The sequence below is a fragment of the Artemia sp. Qi Xiang Cuo genome, chromosome 13 (assembly GCF_049724085.1).
Source record: "Artemia sp. Qi Xiang Cuo chromosome 13, ASM4972408v1, whole genome shotgun sequence".
NCBI classification, from domain to species: domain Eukaryota; kingdom Metazoa; phylum Arthropoda; class Branchiopoda; order Anostraca; family Artemiidae; genus Artemia; species Artemia sp. Qi Xiang Cuo.
This window is the reverse complement of record NC_142806.1, coordinates 52,108,368-52,128,397: the sequence shown is the minus strand read 5'-3', so window position 1 is coordinate 52,128,397 and position 20,030 is coordinate 52,108,368. Positions and strand designations below refer to the sequence as shown.

At 36.3% G+C, this 20,030-nt stretch overlaps 1 protein-coding gene across 4 annotated transcripts in view; it reads right to left on the bottom strand.

Annotated features, from left to right (window-relative positions):
* Nucleotides 1-20,030, bottom strand: part of LOC148945404 (CD109 antigen-like) — a 135,106-nt gene that overhangs the window by 10,673 nt on the left and 104,403 nt on the right. For all 4 annotated transcript variants that reach the window (XM_089099330.1, XM_089099331.1, XM_089099332.1 and 1 more), the window contains exons 13-15: nucleotides 4,309-4,426; nucleotides 3,230-3,578; nucleotides 491-877 (exon numbers count right to left, since the gene is read on the bottom strand). In XM_089099330.1, the coding sequence (XP_088955456.1) occupies nucleotides 491-877; nucleotides 3,230-3,578; nucleotides 4,309-4,426 (854 nt within the window). The remainder of the gene's footprint in view (nucleotides 1-490; nucleotides 878-3,229; nucleotides 3,579-4,308; nucleotides 4,427-20,030) is intronic.

Here is a 20,030-nt window from a genome sequence, read left to right as displayed (position 1 = left end):
TACCCTACTTTGTCTTATTTGGTGGCTTGATACCACTGCACCCAACTCCCCTCTATGTCGTTTTGGGAAAAAAATCTTTGCCCACCCTACTTTGTCTTATTTGGTGGCTTGAAACCCCTGCACCCAACTCCCCTCTACGTCCTTCTGGAAATCGCATTATGTTGACTTCCTTTATTTCTAATATTATTTGCGTAAATACCAAAAAGAAAAAAAAAGAACGGTAAAGAAAATAAAAATCCTGGTTAAGAACACGTGGTTAAGCAGGTAACCATCCTCTTTACAATTAATGGCAAAGTCAGGCCAAATGAATTGGAAATGTAGGTAATTATTGAAAACTAGGTATCAAAATGAGAATACTTTTTGTTATGATTACAGAAAACAGCTCAATCAATAGTACTTAGCCCTTTTGCCCATGGACCCCTTCGCAAGCAAAAAAATCCTTAAACCCTGGTTAAGAAAACTTATTTAAGCAGATAACCCCCCTACTTACCGCTTGGATCTGCACTGCCAAATGCACTGTAGGATCCATCATTCCTCTTATACGTCAGTTGTCTTTGATAGCCCGTCTCAATATTCCTCAAAGCTCTAAACCGAATATCCTTATTCCTATCGAGCTGATCAGTTGCCTTTAGATACTCTAGGGCAACAACATTGGGTACAAAGTTGACCATGTTCTGCTCACCACAGCCATACGGTATACGAATCAATTTCTCTAAGTTATTTATGCTTGGTCCCATAATATCGGCTATGGCATCTACCTCAATATGTTCTGAGCCAGGGACAGCATAAGGAGGTATCTCAATAGATATTGATTCATTGAAGACAGAACGTTGTCGTAGATCGATGAGGACGGCCTTATTTTTGTATATGGTTTCGCCTATAACAGAACTATTATTAAAAAAAAGATTGAAACAGAGTGGAAGTGATGCCAAGATAAAGAGCATATATGAAATTGAGAAACTAAAGAAAAAATTGATTCAATTAAGTGAGGGATCCTTTTTTACCATCAATTAATGCAGTATTAACTTAATTTTAAATAAGATTAGTTTTAAATAAAATTATAATTATTTAAGTTAAATTAGTTTCATTAGATAGTAATTAAATTAGATTGCTTCAGATTATATTAAATTAGATTATATTAGTTAAATTAAATTAGTTGTGTAAAATTAATCAATTCAGATAGTTCAATTGGCCAAGTTTCATCTAACTAAATCCATTTAAACTATTTTTTAATTTAATTAATAACCATTAAATTGAATTAGTGTTAAAATATCAAATTATTAGTATTAAATTATTATCATTATCATTGTTAAATTAATTACATTAAACTAAATTAATACACAACTTCAAAATATGTTGCAGCAAACAACATATCGAGTATTTGCACTTTTTATCGCTCCGTCCCATCTCTATGTTAATATTATCTATTTTTCCTGGTTCTCATTCCCCAAATTTATATTTTGATTTTTATTTTGACTACTATTACTAACAGCTCACTGGAGCACCAAGCCACTTGAGGCAAATACAGCTATGCATGCTCCTCCTTCATCCCAATCTATTTAAAGTCTCCCTTCCTTAGCTATAATTATAACTAAAGCCTAATGATTAATGAATAATTTTCATTATCTTAAACGGACTGTGGAGAAAAGGCTCTTGGCTAGACAAAAACAAATTGCAGTGAGGTGGCAATATTATATGGGACGCTCCGTCCCATATAAAGTATACATGTCCCTCTAAGCAAGACGAGGGAATATAAATCCGATAAATAAATACAGTTGAGATAAAGACGTGATCTCTTCGTTTCCGTATAAATTCGATTGACTCAATATTTTTTTGTACAATTTCTCTTCAGTGATAATTTAAATATTCTGGAACCGAACTGGCTATACTCGACTTCAATATATATGGCTTTAACTTCAATATAGCCTACCTTGTTTGGACAGATCGAAAATATAATTAATTTCTTATTTTAATTCGGAAAAAAATTTGGTAATTGAATTTGATTTTTGGCTGCTTAAAAAACATCGTTTTAGTCTCACTACGGGTAAATAGTCATGACAGATTGGTAAGTAAGGTGGCAGATTACCAAAGACTGTGCTTTCCGGCCATCTATCTGTTGTCAAACGAAAAGCAGATCGTCCCGAATAACAAATGATTTCAAGGAAACAATAACTTCATGGCAGCTGAAAGAGTGAGGTTTTGAATAGATTGGGGTGGAGGAGGTGTGTGCGTGACTTGGTGCTGCAACTAGTTGTTAGTATTGCAGTTGCAATTGGTAGTTGCAGTGTTGATAAAAAACTGAAGAACAAAACTGAACTTCTTTTCTTTATCACGAACCAAAAGGTGAAAGTTCGAAAAAAAAGTATTTATTAAATTTGGCTTTTGATCGCTTAAAAAACCAATGCCGTTTTATTCTGACTATTAATAAATAGCTGATGAGCAGAACATAAATTCTATTCTTTTATAACGATCCAGAACATTTTCCCAAATTCAAACAGGAGATTTTTTTTTAATTTGATTTTCGGACGAAATAATAAAGAATAAATAGCAACGAGGAATAAAAATTGAATTTATGTTCCTCAAAAACTAAAATACAATCTTATGAGATAAAACATATTTTGTTTTTTTCTTTCAATGGTATAATGTATAATAAACTGCAAGAATAAACAAAAAAAAGTGAGACCTTTAGATTTAAACAAATTTAATAGTAAATAGTACTAAGGAACGGAATTAACCCTTTACTCAAGAGTCTAAGTTTACGATTTGAATAAGGAATTCCTACACTGAAATCAGAAACCAGGGCCGTATCCAGGATGCATAGGGCCGTATCCGTAAGCCAGAGGGATAGAAAAAAACTTTAAAAACACATCAATAATTTGTTTATTTTAATTTTTGCTACGTTTTCACAAGTCGGACAAACATTTCGGGGGAAGGGGGGTCAAGCCCCCTACCCCCCCCCCTCGTGGATACGGCCTTGTCGGAAACATAATAAATTTGTTTCTTATTAACCAAAGTTTCTAGGCATTAAGTTTTATTTAGATTTTTTTCTTCTGAAGTTCGAGGTTTTTGGTTAGAGAAAATAAAAACAAGTATATAGCAATGACGAAAAAAAAATTTCCTCAAGAAATACAATGTATTTTGATGAAATGGATTTGTCAAAAATTATATTTATTTTTTTTCGTTCAATTCTAAGATTTACATACAAACTACAAGAGAAAAAGAAAAAAACCTTCTGCTTTGACTAGTAGCTTCCTCAGTTCTGCATCACCAGCAGTTGGTGCTTTTGCGCTGACTTTAATATCAATATAGCCCAGCTTCTTTGGACGGATCAGAAACGAAACACTCGCTCCATCTTGAGATTTGACATTCACATTTTTCTCCCTATAAAGATCCAAGGATCGAATATCATTTTCATCACCAATGAATTCAAAGTCGTCTCCAGATGACTCTAAAACTACAGCTGCATTTTGGTCTTTGGACATGTAGTTGAATACAACCACTTGAACGGAGACTGCTTCTCCTCTTATTACGGAATAGGGTAGGTTCAGTTGAACAAAGAATGGACGGAATATTTGTAACTGTAAAGAAGAAAAGTTGATAAAAGTGAAAAGTAATAAAAATGATTCATTCAAATTTTATGACACAGAGAAAATTAACAATAATAGTAGCAGAAATGCTAAAATACACTTTATAACGAAGACTTTTTGGTGAATGAGGTTCTCCAGGCAAGAGATTCAACAGGTTCTAATGTGAAGAGGTTCTCCAGACGGCAACACTGCAGACAAGTAAAACGATGCACCTAATATGCGACAGAAGCAAACCGAATATTCACCTACAACAAGGTATTTTGTACGTGGTTAGCAGGAAATCCAGCAACCTAAGCAAATTTCCTTTCAAAAACTTATGAATCGTCTTACAGTTTTTCACGATTTAGTAGCCATCTCAGGCTGCCACAATTGAAGCCATTTTGGAGAGGAGGCATACCCCACGGGTATAACTGAACGTATGAATTATACCTGTAGGTAACATTACTTTAATCCATAAAGTTTTATTTCTAGGTACCTTCTTCTTCCAAGCAAACCCAATTCAACTTGGGAGGTTAATACTCCAAGGGACTATTTTTTGAACCTTATTTAATTAGAAGTTTTGATAGACGTAAACAATTCACAGCATAAACTAAAATACAAATAAGCTTAAAAAGAAAGGATAAATTCTGAAAACAGTAAAAGGATATTTATCTGACAAATAATTGGAGTCCCTGGCCCCAACAGTAAGCCAAAATTAGATAAATAACCAAAGAACTCTTACCTTGGAGGGTTCCTCGGAAACCCCAAGTCCATAAAGGCTGTCAATAGAAAATGCAGAAATAATCCAAGAAGTGATTGTGTCAGGAGCAGTCTTGCTGAATGTCGCTAGGCCCTCGTTACTAAATAATAATAAAAAAAAACTTAATTATTTTAAGTTCAGTGCTCGCAATTTTCGACTCAAAAAGACAGTTTTAAGGATTCATAGCCACATTTTTGAGAGTATAAATACAAGTGATAATTGTTTAGTGAATCTATTATTATAGTATATATATTATATATATATATATATATATATATATATATATATATATATATATATATATATATATATATATATATATATATATATATATATATATATATATATATATATATATATATATATATATATATATATATATTATTATTATACATTATTTAGTGAATATATTAAATATTTAGTGAAGGATGTAAAGCCGTATTTACCCCTCGCGAGTCGAGAACGTTCAAATCTAGAACAAACTCCAAACATACGAAGAAAGACGTTTTTTTATCTAAAAAAACAAGAAACACGCTTGATCCATACACTCCTCCTTCAAGACTCGCCCCTAGATCTCAACCTAGAAGTAGCTTCAAGTTAGTCAGAATAAAATGATTTAGTATTTCCAGAAAGGTACGTTTTTAAGTTCAAATATCAATTTATGCCAATATTTTCACATTTTCGTTCCTAGGATTTTCTTGTGCGTCATTCTCTGACTGCCGAAAATACGCAAAAAATATACAAAAAAGAAGTCAATGAAATACGTGAGTTTGTTAGTTACTGTTTTTTCTTATATAAAAATATATAAAAATAATAAATATATATTAAAAATATATAAAAAAAGAAGTCAATGAAATACGTGAGTTTGTTAGTTACTGTTTTTTATTATATAAAGTCGTCAGTTTAAAATTTGGTAGCTACTTTCAGTTCAAAATCAAAGCTATCGAATTTCAATCATTCCATAAAATAACAACAAGAATAAAAGAAATGAGACGGAAAAACCATACACCACTTCCTTGTAATGAAAACAATAAAAAGCTATTGTTTAAAAAAACGTCTTTCTCCTCCAAAACAACAAGGTCATTTCTCTTATCTTTTTTTTCATTTTGATTTGTAACTTTTTGACCTTTTTATAAAAAAAAAAGTTGAAGAAATCGTCAGTATTCATTCAGTACCATCGTACACCGCGAACAAAATTATTTGCCCACATTTAGGATCATCGGAGGAAACTCGAATTTATTAGAAGAATACATGATCAAATCGAAAAGGGATCTAACATCAGCCAATAACAACCGGCATTCCGACCCGAACTTAAAGAGCACGAAACCGGCAAGGTAGATTTTGTACCCGAGACTACCCCGACCCCCCAAAGAGGAATTCCAAGACGGACGTTCTATCCCTGTATCATCGCGACTAAATAAAAATATATGATATGTCTGTGTGAAGCGAATGAAGGGAAAGAATTTGATGGTAAAATAGAGCTAGTAATTAACTTATTATATTTATTTATATCAAAACACAATAAGGAACTAATCACTTGGAAATAAGGTATTATATTTATTTACGAAAATCGCTATCACAAGACCCGAAGGGCCGAGTTTGATTTCGGGATCAAAAAAAGATATTAATGAAAATTAAGATATTAATACATAGGCATGGTTAAAAGAATCCGTTAGAAGAATGTGGTGCTTTAAAAAATCGCCCATTCCCGTTCATTATAAACATTTTTTAAATTTGTGTGGCCAAACCGTTTTGAGTTGATTAGGCGGTCTTAAAATAACTTGTAGAGCTTGAATAAGAGATTCGAATTAACGACATAAAACTCAAAACCTAAATCTACTTTCACGGAAATCTTAGAAAAACCATTTAATTTCTCCTCTTTTGGGCTGGAGAAAGAGATATTCGGGTTTGATCATAGAAAAGTTTGATTCTTTTTTTCGATTGAGTGAAGCAGAATTTTCCTTTTAAAGTTCAGGAAACAGAAGTCCCTAAAAAGATTCTACCATGCATGCTTGAAAGCGTTAAAAATGAGTTAAAAGGAAATATCATTAGAATGATTTGACAGCTTTGGGAGGGGGGGTTACTTGTGGTGCTACCTGGTTTAACTGAAAACCTTACCCACACAGGGGACATATTATTTATATTGTAAGTTCCCTGTTATGCTTTAAAAATTCGCTAATAGACCCTTTGCCTTTAAGACGATCACCCGTCGCTGAGACTCGTAAAATGATTCTTAAGGTATCGAACGGTGAACGTCTAAACAGGGTAATTTCCATCAACCCACAATCATAAACTACCAGCCTGTTTGAGGCATCGATTTGCACCAATCCTGAACCCCCGATATGCACCGATGTATTTGTCCTACTTACTTATTTATCTTTATCAAAATGAAATGAGGAATTAATCACTAAGATGAAAATTAAGATTTAAAATTAAGAATTAAATTAAATTAAGTAATTAAATTAAATTAATAAATTAAATTAAATAAAATTAAGTAATTAAATTAAATTAAATAATTAAATTAAAATTAAGGATTAAAATTAAGATTTAAATACACAGGCCTGGCTACAAGAATCCCTCAAAGAGCGCCTAAACTGGGCAGTTCCCATCAACTTATAATCCAAAACCAAGCATGTGTTTGAGTGACACATAACATTAGAATTTTTCATGTCCCGTCACGGATCCGGACGCCGTATATCCGAAAATCCTTTCACAGGTAGTACCAGGACGCTGTAAAACGTTTAACGAAAGGCCCACGTTTAACTAAGCCTTAAAAACTCTTATTTAGCTATCCACAATATAGAACCGGTTTTCACTTTCTTTTTTGTTTAAATTATGATAAATTCCTTTCTTTTGAAAAGGATCCTATAACTCACCTAAAGGCTAAAAGAAACAAAAAATAAATACATTAAAAGACAAAAATAAAGCATGCAGTACAAAGCTCAGTCACCGTTAGTCAGAACCCAAATAAGCGTACAAAAAAACTCGCAATAAGAGTAGAGATGCCCCTATTGACACGATCCCTCACCCCTGCTGCCACCTACAATTTAGTTTAATGCTGACGGGACACCTTATACGGGCATAGAGTCATTAGTGAGAATGATTGCGTAATCGGTCAATGACCTCTTTCTCCAGGTGTGTTTTTGGCACGCTTTTAGCGAAGGTTATGATCCAGCAATAGTAATTGTTATTGTTTCCGAGGCCAAATGCCAAGGTCAATGTTGGTGTTGTTTTGTACAGAGTCATTAGAGTGAACACGTGGTTAATGGGTTCAATGTTGTTGTCGTTCGAGGCAAAGTTAATGACACTTCCTTCCTGTTCGAGGCAGATGTTATGATCCGGAAATAGTATTTGTTGTTGTTATTCGAGTCAAATGCTCTGAAGTTCAGGGGAAAAGTTAATGACACTTCCTTCTTGTTCAAGGTAGATGTTATGACCCAGACATAGTATTTGTTATTGTTGTTCAAGCCAAATTTTATGAGTTTCCCGGAAACACATGTGCTATCAGTCATTAATCACATTGTCTCCGGATGCGCGAGAGTTTAATTAATGTCTTTGATACATTTCCAAAGAGAATTGTCTCCGAGACAAAGTTTAAAGTCTGACAGATGATGTCATGATTGATTGATTGACACGAAAGGGGAATTAATTTGTTGTTCTAAAGAGAATTGATTCATGAAAGGGAAATTAATTTGTTGATTTCTAACAGAGAATCGTTTCCGAGCAAATGTTTTGATCTTAGCGCGCGAAAAGGTTTCCAAATAATTGAAATAAGCCAGCGCGGGGATGCCAAACAAAAGGAACATGCTGAAATTACGTTTAGGGATTATTTGGGCGAAACCGTTTTAGACAGGCTAGGGAATTATTTCGGCAAAACAGATAGAGACATTTGAAAGAAGATTTTAGGAAAGGTTTTAGAAGAGAATTTAAGGGTGAAACTATGTGGTCGTTATAATACACAAGTTTCATTTGAACAGTGTTGTGAGGTCCTCTAACCCAACCCCAAAGGGTTCCAATCCCCCATCCCAACCCCGAAGGAAGCCCCCGGTAATCAAAGGTCCTCTGGGCTCCCAAAGGGCCCACCAGAGCCCCCAAAGGCCCAGAGACCCCCAAAGGCACTCCCCGGTCGCCCCCAAAGGGCCCTCAGAGCCCCCAAAGGCCCTCCCGGTCCCCAAAGGTCCAACGGGCTCACAAGGGACCATTCGGCCCTCAAAGGCCCCCCAGACCCCAAAAGGCCCTCCCCCGGTCCTCAAAGGTCCCCCGGGCCTGAGAAGCGCCACGGGCCAGGAGAGTGCCGCATGGGGATGCGCCGCAGGGGGGATGCGCCGCGGGTCAGAGGAAGCGTCGCAGGGGATGCGCCGCAGGGCTGCGCCGTATGGAGGCGCCGCAGGGATGCGCCGCAAAAAGTAAACTAAAAAGTAAAATTTCGAAATGTTATCCCCCAAACGCCCTCCCCGGGCCCCCCAAAGAGCCCCCTCTCCATTTTTTAATACTTTTTTATGGCTTTATTATATCTTTTCTGAACAAGTTCCATTCATAATGTCATTCCTAAACCCATTTTCCAACCTCAAAGAGTCCCCTCCCCAATTCGTAAATACTTTCTTGAATTTTTTAACATGCTTTTTTTTAACTTTTTACATATCTTAAAATGAGATGAAATATGCTTACGGCTCTACCAATCGTACTCTGTGCTTGTTTATGGACACGACGCGGCTTTTCCACTGGTACTCTATGGCAGGTTATCGACACTACCGAGTTTATTGCATGCATTAAATCAGTATTTCTTACGCAGTGGAAGGATCAACACACAATTCATATCTGTAAAAACTGAAGATGAATTATTCGACGAAAGTGTGTGCACATGAAAAAATCATTGTCGTGTTGAACGCTGACAAGGAGAAATACCTGAACTATGAAACGAGTGCAAGTGGAGATCTTATTGGCAATGTATGCATACGTTGTCATAACAGTGAGGAGTTAAATTCCTTTGGTGTACCCAAGAATTTCAATCGTGTAAACGGCGGATATGCAAGAGTAACATTACCAGAGAAATTAGTGCTCAAAGAGAATGCAAACTTAAAAATAATTGTCGATGATCGGGGACAACTCCTTGCTACGGCTTCTGGTAACACATTACCTGTTGATTGATAAATCCTATCATCCTCTTTCCGGTATTAGCATTTTAAAGAGAACAAGAAGAAGACAAGCATACTCCTGCACCAACATCATAAATCATATCATGTCAATGTGTCAAAACTGCCATCTATGTAAAAATAATGTGACAATAGACAGTGAAATCGCAGGCAGAATAAAAAGGACATTAGCAGACAATATCATCATTGAATATAAAGATGAATTGACGGAAAGTGAAGCACAAGTGTACTAATAATGTGTAATAATGTATTTAACGTATTTTTATATTAATATTCTACATGTCATTATTTCATTAAAAATATTTTATGCATTATTTTGTTAAGTGTTCATTATTTTTAGGGGTTGTCAGAACGTTAACGTTCAGAATATCTATTAAAAAGGTCAGAGATGAAAGAAAAAGAATTTTTAGAGATAGAGATGCTACTAGCAGACTCAATTTTCTCAACGAAGCCAAGGAAAGTTCAAGTTCTCTTCTGAACTTTACCACAGAACACACTTCAATTCTAGTTTCTCCAGAGAAAACAAAAATCTTCCACTACAGATATTTATTTCATAAAGACATAAAGAAATTTATAGCTCAATTCTAATTTGTCGATGTTAGATAGAAAAATTAATACCATACTTGTGAATATTTTCATTGAATATAAAAAGTTCTAGTTCATTTTTAAATTTTCTCAACGAAGTCAAAGGAGCGTTTAAGTTCTCTTCTGAATTTTACCCAAGAACTAGCTTCAATTCTAATTGCTCCAGAGAAAACAAAAATCTTCCACTTCAGTTCTTTATTTCACAAAGACATAAAGAAATTTAAAGTTCAATTCTAAATTTTTCGGTGGTAGATAGGAAAAGCAATACCGTACTTGTGAAATATTTTCACGGAAGATAAAAAGTTCTAGTTCAATTTAAAATTTTCTCAACGAAGCCAAGGAAAGTTCAAGTTCTCTTCTGAATTTTACCAAAGAACACGCTACAATTCTAATTGCTCCACAGAAAACAAAAATCTTCCACTTCAGTTCTTTATGTCACAAAGACATAAAGAAATTTAAAGTTCAATTCTAATTTTTCGATGTCAGATAGGAAAAGTTATACTATGATTTTGATTATTTTCATGGAAGATAAAAAGTTCTAGTTCAATTTAAAATTTTCTCAACGAAGCCAAGGAAAGTTCAAGTTCTCTTCTGAATTTTACCAAAGAACACGCTACAATTCTAATTGCTCCAGAGAAAACAAAAATATTCCACTTCAGTTCTTTATTTCACAAAGACATAAAGAAATTTAAAGCTCAATTCTAATTTTTCGGTGGCAGATAGGAAAAGTAATACCATACTTGTGAATATTTTCCCGGAAGATAAAAAGTTCTAGTTCAATTTAAAATTTTCTCAACGAAGTCAAGGAAAGTTCAAGTTCTCTTCTGAACTTTACCAAAGAACAAGCTACAATTCTAATTGCTCCAGAGAAAACAAAAATCTTTCACTTCAGTTCTTTATTTCACAAAGACATAAAGAAATTTAAAGTTCAATTCTAAATTTTTCGGTGGTAGATAGGAAACTTTATACTATGATTTTGATTATTTTCTATGAAGGTAAAAAGTTCTAGTTCAATTTAAAATTTTCTCAACGAAGTGAAGAAAAATTCAAGTTCTCTTCTGAATTTTACCAAAGAACACGCTTCAATTCTAATTTCTCCAGAGAAAACATAAATCTTCCAATTCAGTTCGATTAAGTTAGCTTAGATTAAGTTAGGTTGGGTTAAGTTAGTTTAGGCTAGGTTAGCCTACGTACGTGCGCACGTACGTAGGCTAACCTAGCCTAACCTAACTTAACCTAACCTAACTTAGATTAAGTTAGCTTAGATTAAGTTAGGTTAGGTTAAGTTAGGTTATGCTAGGTTAGCCTACGTACGTGCGCACGTACGTAGGCTAACCTAGCCAAACCTAACTTAACCTAACCTAACTTAATCTAAGCTAACATAATCTAACCTAACCTAACCTAATCATACACCTAACTTTTTGCCTGTCTCTCACCTAACCTAAGCTAACCTAAGTGTTGCGTACGTGGGCTAACCTAACTTAACCTAACCTAATCTAACCTAACTTAATCTAGCCTAACCTAACCTAACCATACTCGCCGGAAAAGGTTAGGTTAACTTATCATGAGAGCTCATGACAAGTTAATCTAACCTAACTTAAACATGTAGAAATGTTTCTATTTATTTATTAATATTTATTTATTCCTAACCAAACCTAGTGTTTTGGAGGTAAGATGAACGAGTTTGAACGATTGTCTTTATTAATAGAACGAGTCCCTCATTTTCAAATTTAAAAATTTTAGGGTTAAATCCATAAGCAAAGCAAGTAAAATTTAATTTAAAATTATAATAGGACTTTAAATTTTTTTACTCTTTGAGGAAAAACCTGAACTGAAATGGAACCTTTTTATTTTCTTGGAAAAATTAGAAGAGAACTTTGAATGTTTTATGTCTTTGAGAAATTAAGAACTGAAGTGGGAGCTTTTTCATTTTCATTGGTAAAATTCAGAATTGAGCAACCTTTTTTCACTTCTTTAAGAAAATTCAGAAGAGAACTTGAGCTTTTCTTCACTTCGTTGTGAAAATTTAAAATTGAACTAGAACTTTTTATCTTTCGGGAAAATATTTACATGTATGGTATTTATCTTCTGTGAAAATATTCACAAGTATGGTATTACTTTTTCTATCTTCCACCGAAAAATTAGAATTGAACTTTAAATTTCTTTATGTCTTTGTGAAATAAAGAACTGAAGTGGAAGATTTTTGTTTTCTCTGGGGAAATTAGAATTGAAGCGTGTTCTTTGGTTAAATTCAGTAGAGAACTTGAACTTTCCTTGACTTCGTTGAGAAAATTTTAAATTGAACTAGAACTTTTTATCTTCCGGGAAAATATTCACATGTATGTATTTATCTTCTGTGAAAATATTCACAAGTATGATATTAATTTTTCTATCTCTCAACGAAAAAATTAGAATTCAACTTTAAATTTCTTTATGTCATTGCAAAATAAAGAACTGAAGTGGAAGATTTTTGTTTTCTCTGGGTAAATTAGAATTAAAGTGTGTTCTTTGGTAAAGTTCAGAGGATAACTTGAAATTTTCTTCACTCCGTTCAGAAAATTTAAAATTGAACTAGAACTTTTTATCTTCCGGGAAAATATTCACAAGTATGGTATTAATTTTTCTATCTTCCACCGAAAAATTTAGAATAGAACTTTAAAATTCTTTATGTCTTTGTGAAATAAAGAACTGAATTGGAAGATTTTTATTTTCTCTGGCGAAATTAGAATTGAATTGTGTTCTTTGGTAAAATTCAGAAGAGAACTTGAATTTTTCTTCACTTCGTTGAGAAAATTTTAAATTGAACTAGAACTTTTTATCTTCTGGGAAAATATTCACAAGTGTGGTATTACTTTTTCTATCCGCCACCGAAAAAATTTAGAATTGAACTTTAAATTTCTTTATGTCTTTGTGAAATAAAGAACTTGTGTGGAAGATTTTTATTTTCTCTGGAGAAATTAGAATTGAAGCGTGTTCTTTGGTAAAATTCAGAAGAGAACTTGAACTTTCCTTGGCTTCGTTGAGAAAATTTAAAAACGAACTAGAACTTTTTATCTTCCATGAAAATATTCACAAGTACGGTATTGCTTTTCCTATCTGCCACCGAAAAAAATAGAATTGAATTTTAAATTTCTTTATGTCTTTGTGAAATAAACAACTGAAGTGGAAGATTTTTGTTTTCTCTGGAGAAATTAGAATTGTAGCGTGTTCTTTGGTAAAATTCCGAAGAGAATTCTTCACTTCGTTGAGAAAATTAAAAAATGAAGTAGAACTTTTTACCTTCATAGAAAATAATCAAAATCATAGTATAACTTTTCCTATCTGCCACCGAAAAATTAGAATTGAACTTTAAATTTTTCATGTCTTGGTGAACTTAAACATGACGTGGAAGATTTATGTTTTCTCTGGAGAAATTAGAATTGAAGCGTGTTCTTTGGTAAAGTTCAGAAGAGAACTTGAACTTTTCTTTGCTTCGTTGAGAAAATTTAAAAATGAACTAGAACTTTTTACCTTCATAGAAAATAATCAAAATCATAGTATAACGTTTCCTATCTGCCATCGAAAAATTAGAATTGAACTTTAAATTTTTCATGTCTTGGTGAACTTAAAACTGAAGTGGAAGATTTGTGTTTTCTCTGGAGAAATGAGAATTGTAGTGTGTTCTTTGGTAAAATTCAGTAGAGAACTTGAACTTTCCTTGGCTTCGTTGAGAAAATTTTAAATTGAACTAGAACTTTTTATCTTCCATGAAAATATTCACAAGTATGGTATTGCTTTTCCTATCTACCACCGAAAAATTTAGAATTGAACTTTAAATTTTTTCATGTCTTTGTGAAATAAAGAACTGAAGTGGAAGATTTTTGTTTTCTCTGGAGAAATTAGAATTGTAGCGTGTTCTTTGGTAAAATTCAGAAGAGAACTTGAACTTTCCTTGGCTTCGTTGAGAAAATTTAAAATTGAACTAGAACTTTTCATCTTCTGTGAAAATAATCAAAATCATAGTATAACTTTTCCTATCTGCCATCGAAAAATTAGAATTGAAATTTAAATTTCTTTATGTCTTTGTGAAATAAAGAACTGAAGTGGAAGATTTTTGTTTTCTCTGGAGAACTTAGAATTGTAGCGTGTTCTTTGGTAAAATTCAGAAGAGAACTTGAACTTTTCTTCACTTCGTTGAGAAAATTTAAAAATGAACTAGAACTTTTTACATTCATAGAAAATAATCAAAATCATAGCATAACGTTTCCTATCTGCCACCGAAAAATTAGAATTGAACTTTAAATTTCTTTATGTCTTTGTGAAATAAAGAACTGAAGTGGAAGATTTTTGTTTTCTCTGGAGCAATTAGAATTGTAGTGTGTTCTTTGGTAAAGTTCAGAAGAGAACTTGAACTTTTCTTCGCTTCGTTGAGAAAATTTAAAAATGAACTAGAACTTTTTACATTCATAGAAAATAATCAAAATCATAGTATAACTTTTCGTATCTACCACCGAAAAATTTAGAATTGAACTTTAAATTTCTTTATGTCTTTGTGAAATAAAGAACTGAAGTGGAAGATTTTTGTTTTCTCTGGAGCAATTAGAATTGTAGCTTGTTCTTTGGTAAAGTTCAGAAGAGAACTTGAACTTTCCTTGACTTCGTTGAGAAAATTTTAAATTGAACTAGAACTTTTTATCTTCCATGAAAATATTCACAAGTACGGGATTGCTTTTCCTATCTGACACCGAAAAATTAAAATTGAACTTTAAATTTCTTTATGTCTTTGTGAAATAAAGAACTGAAGTGGAAGATTTTTGTTTTCTCTAGAGAAATTAGAATTGTAGCGTGTTCTTTGGTAAAGTTCAGAAGAGAACTTGAACTTTTCTTCGCTTCGTTGAGAAAATTTAAAAATGAACTAGAACTTTTTACATTCATAGAAAATAATCAAAATCATAGTATAACTTTTCCTATCTACCACCGAAAAATTTAGAATTGAACTTTAAATTTCTTTATGTCTTTGTGAAATAAAGAACTGAAGTGGAAGATTTTTGTTTTCTCTGGAGCAATTAGAATTGTAGCGTGTTCTTTGGTAAAATTCAGAAGAGAACTTGAACTTTCCTTGGCTTCGTTGAGAAAATTGAGTCTGCTAGTAGCATCTCTATCTCTAAAAATTCTTTTTCTTTCATCTCTGACCTTTTTAATAGATATTCTGAACGTTAACGTTCTGACAACCCCTAAAAATAATGAACACTTAACAAAATAATGCATAAAATATTTTTAATGAAATAATGACATGTAGAATATAAATATAAAAATACGTTAAATACATTATTACACATTATTAGTACACTTGCGCGTCACTTTCCGTCAATTCATCTTTATATTCATTGATGATATTGTCTGCTAATGTCCTTTTTATTCTGCCTGCGATTTCACTGTCTATTGTCACATTATTTTTACATAGATGGCAGTTTTGACACATTGACATGATATGATTTATGATGTTGGTGCAGGAGTATGCTTGTCTTCTTCTTGTTCTCTTTAAAATGCTAATACTGGAAAGAGGATGATAGGATTTATCAACAGGTAATGTGTTACCAGAAGCCGTAGCAAGGAGTTGTCCCCGATCATCGACAATTATTTTTAAGTTTGCATTCTCTTTGAGCACTAATTTCTCTGGTAATGTTACTCTTGCATATCCGCCGTTTGCACGATTGAAATTCTTGGGTACACCAAAGGAATTTAACTCCTCACTGTTATGACAACGTATGCATACATTGCCAATAAGATCTCCACTTGCACTCGTTTCATAGTTCAGGTATTTCTCCTTGTCAGCGTTCAACACGACAATGATTTTTTCATGTGCACACACTTTCGTCGAATAATTCATCTTCACTTTTTACAGATATGAATTGTGTGTTGATCCTGTGGGTTGGAAAATGGGTTTAGGAATGACATTATGAATGGAACTTGTTGAGAAAAGATATAATAAAGCCATAAAAAAGTATTAAAAAATGGAGAGGGGTTTCTTTGGGGGGCCCGGGGAGGGCGTTTGGGGGATAACATTTCGAAATTGTACTTTTTAGTTTACTTTTTGCAGCGCATCCCTGCGGCACATCCCTGCGGCGCAGCCCTGCGGCGCATCCCCTGCGACACGTCCTCGGACCCGCGGCGCATCCCCCTGCGGCGTATCCCCATGCGGCGCTTTCCGGGCCCGTGGCACTTCTCGGGCCCGGGGGACCGTTGAGGACCGGGGGAGGGCCTTTTGGGCCCTGGGGGGCCTTTGAGGGCCGAATGGTCCTTTGTGAGCCCGTTGGACCTTTGGGGACCGGGTGAGGCACTTTGGGGGCACCGGGGAGTGCCTTTGGGGGTCTCTGGGCGTTTGGGGGCTCTGGTGGGCCCTTTGGGAGCCCAGAGGACCTTTGCTTACCGGGGGCTTCCTTGGGGGTTGGGATGGGGGATTGGAACCCTTTGGGGTTGGGTTAGAGGACCTCACAACACTGTTCAAATGAAACTTGTGTATTATAACGACCACATAGTTTCACCCTCAAATTCTCTTCTAAAACCTTTCCTAAAATCTTCTTTCAAATGTCTCTAACTGTTTTGCCGAAATAGTTCCATAGCCTGTCTAAAACGGTTTCGCCCAAATAATCCCTAAACGTAATTTCAGCGTGTTCCTTTTGTTTGGCATCCCTGCACTTACTTACTTACTTACTTGTGGCGGGAATCAGGCGTTTCCACCTCGCCCGGCATCGATGATCTTGGAGACCTTCTTGGACCATGTTGAGCGATCTTCTGCCAGCTGCTCTGCAAAAGTAAGCCACTGAGTTGACCATCTGTGTCCGAACTTTCTGAATCCCCTGATGGGTTCAAGGTCTGATTTGGCCAGGTTCCACCAGTTTTTCCTCTGTCCTCCTTGCCTTTCTTCCAGGAGCTAATAGGCTCGACTTGAAGTATTTGGCAAGGCAAGTATTCTGGTGGCTTCCATAAAACATGGCCCAGCCATTTCAAACGGTGTTCTTTAATAGTGAGCGCAACATCTCTCTGAATATTGCACATTCGACGTAGATCCGTGCTGGAGATATGGTCACGCAGCTGTATTCTGAGAATTCTTCGCAGACAGGTATGCTCAAACACCTTCAGCGTATTCTCATGCTGTAGTTTTACCGACCATGTTTCGCATCCGTAAAGGAGAACGGTGCGGACTAGTGCCATGTAGATTCGAACTTTCGTTCGGACACTGACTTCGCGGCGATTCCATAAGGATTTCCGAAGGGAGGCAAAGACTGTCTGCGCTTTCTGTATTCTCTGTTGGATATCAGCGTCGGAGGATCCGTCAATACATATTTGGGAGCCTAAGTATGTGAAACAGTTGACTTTTTCCAGCTGAACTTGATTGACAGTTAGTGTGAATGGTCCTGTGTCGTGGTTAATAGCCATGAATTTTGGTTTTCTCTGTGCTGACTTTCAAGCCGATCAGGTTTGCCCAGGCCACCACGTTGTCAAGCATGTTTTGAGCTTCTACGGGTTCTGACAGGAGGCCAACATCATCCGCATAATCGAGGTCAGTCAGTGAGAGATTCTGTCCGATCTGAACTCCTGGATAGGACGACAGTGCATTTTCAAGCACCCAATCGACGCAATAATTGAACAGAGTCGGAGAGAGGATACACCCTTGTTTTACTCCGAACTCAACCAGGAATTCTTTAGTTTCTTCACCATAGACTCGAACTCGGCTCACTGACGCGTCATAGTATGCCTTCATCAGTTCAACAAACTTCAGCGGCATTCCGTCATTCTCTAGGATCTTCCAAAGTTTCTGGCGAGTGACAGAGTCGAAGGTGGCAATGAAGTCCAGGAACATCAAGATCAGGGGTAGATTGTACCTTTCAAACTGCTGGATAATGAGGCGAAAAACGAATTATCAGTACAGCCTCTACCTGGCCGAAAGCCGGCTTGATTTTCTCGGGTTCTTTCCTCCCTTGCCCTTTTGAAGCGGTTCAAGAGTATGATCCCGAATATTTTGACCGCAATGTCTATAAGACTTATTCCGCGGTAATTTTTGCATTCGGTTTTATCTCCTTTCTTATAGAAGGGGAGAATGACTGATGTCTTCCAATCTTTTGGGAAAGAATTGGTCCTCCACACTTCTTCGAGAATGCCATGGAGCTGTTCAGCAGTGACCTCAGGGCATTGTTTATACACTTCCGGGGGGAGGCCGTCTTGACCTGGGGCTTTGTGGTTCTTCAGGGTCTTGATCGCTTTTAGTATTTCGGATCTGGTCGGTGTATCCAGCTCGACGTCGTAGGGTTCTTTAGAAACGGCAGGTGGGAAAGCATCAGGGGCGGATGATGGGGATGGGTTTAGGAGCATCTGAAAGTGATCCTTCCATCTTGCTAAGCGCTCCTTCTGACAACTGATGATTTTTCCTGATCTGTCTTTGACTATTTCTGAGACAGCAGCTTTCTTACCAACGGACTCTTTCAGGATCTGGTAAAGCTTGCGGGTATCATGTGAGCATGCTGCTTTCTCTAACGACACGGTAGCATCTTCCCACATTTGGCGGCGGTCCAGACGGACAGAGCGTTTTACCTGTCTGCGCAGCTCTTTTGTTTCTTCTTTAGGGCCGCTCATCTTTTGTCTTTGCTCACCGACTATTGACAGGGTCCTAGCGGTAATCCAGTGCTGTCGTGTGATTTTTTCTCGGCCTAGGATCTCATCAGCAGTCTCTGTCATCACTGTTTTAAAGGTCTCCCATCTCTTCTCGGGGGTTGGGTTTTCATCAGAACTGAGGGCGTCAAATCGGTTAGTCAGTTCCAAATTGAAGGCCTGCCGAACTTCTTTGTCTTGGAGCTTACCGATGTCGAATCCGGCCTTGGGTTTGTTTTTCCTCCGAGTTGCAAGACGTAGCAAAATTTTTGCAGCAACAATCCTGTGGTCAGACCCAGACTGCGAGCCTGTGTCCGTGCCGTTGTAAGAGTGAGAGTCCTGTACGGAGCTTCTCCAGCGCTGGTGTACGAGAATGAAGTCTATTTGAGCCTTAGTGACACCGTCATTTGAATGCCAAGTTAAAAGGTGGCTAGGTTTGTGCTGAAATATGGTATTGGTGACAACAAGGTGGTTCATCAAGGCGTAGTTTAACAACCCTCGCCCATTCTCGCATCTGTGACCTTGTCCAAATTTTCCCAGGACTTGTCTTGTGGTTTGGTCAGAGGGACCAACTCTTGCGTTGAAGTCTCCAGCAACAATCAAGTAATCACGTGCGGCAACAGAAGAAGACAGCTGCTGTAGCTCGCCGTAGAAATCATCCTTGGTCGTATCAGCAGCGTCACGGGTGGGAGCATAGGTAGAAATTATCGACACATTTGCGGGGTTTCCTTTTAGTCTGATTCTGGCAAGTCTACAGGAGACTGGTTCTCATTCTAGGAGAGCATTTCTGGTTCTTTGGCTCATGATGAAACCAACTCCGTGGAGTCCCGAATTATCCTCTACTCCGGAGTAGAAAAAATGGAATTGATGGAGCGTTTCAGGAGCTGTAATAACTATGGAGCCAGAACATGAAATTCTGGTCTCGGATGTGCAAAGTATGTCTATGTTGTGCTTCTCCATCTCATGGACAATAAAAACTTGCATGGCTTCTTGTTTGACGGATCTTACATTCCAACATCGCACATTTATGCTAGATTTTGCCTGTTTATTGACTGTAGTGGGTTTTCCTAGATTCATGGCATGAAAAGGATTTTTCGACTTCGCCACCATATTTGAAGTCGCGTCGCCTGCCGGGAACGCCGTAGTGTGGTTGGCTTGTTTACTTCTCGACACCCGCGCCAATACAGGGGCCGCGTCACTTGCCGGGGACGCCGTAGCCGTTACAACTTTTCTTCTAGGTCTCAGATCCATCGATGTTTCTTGGGAATAGAGTTGACTGCAAGGTCCCCATTCTTGTGGCTCACCCGGAGCGCGTTGGCCAACAAATCGCTCGGCGTG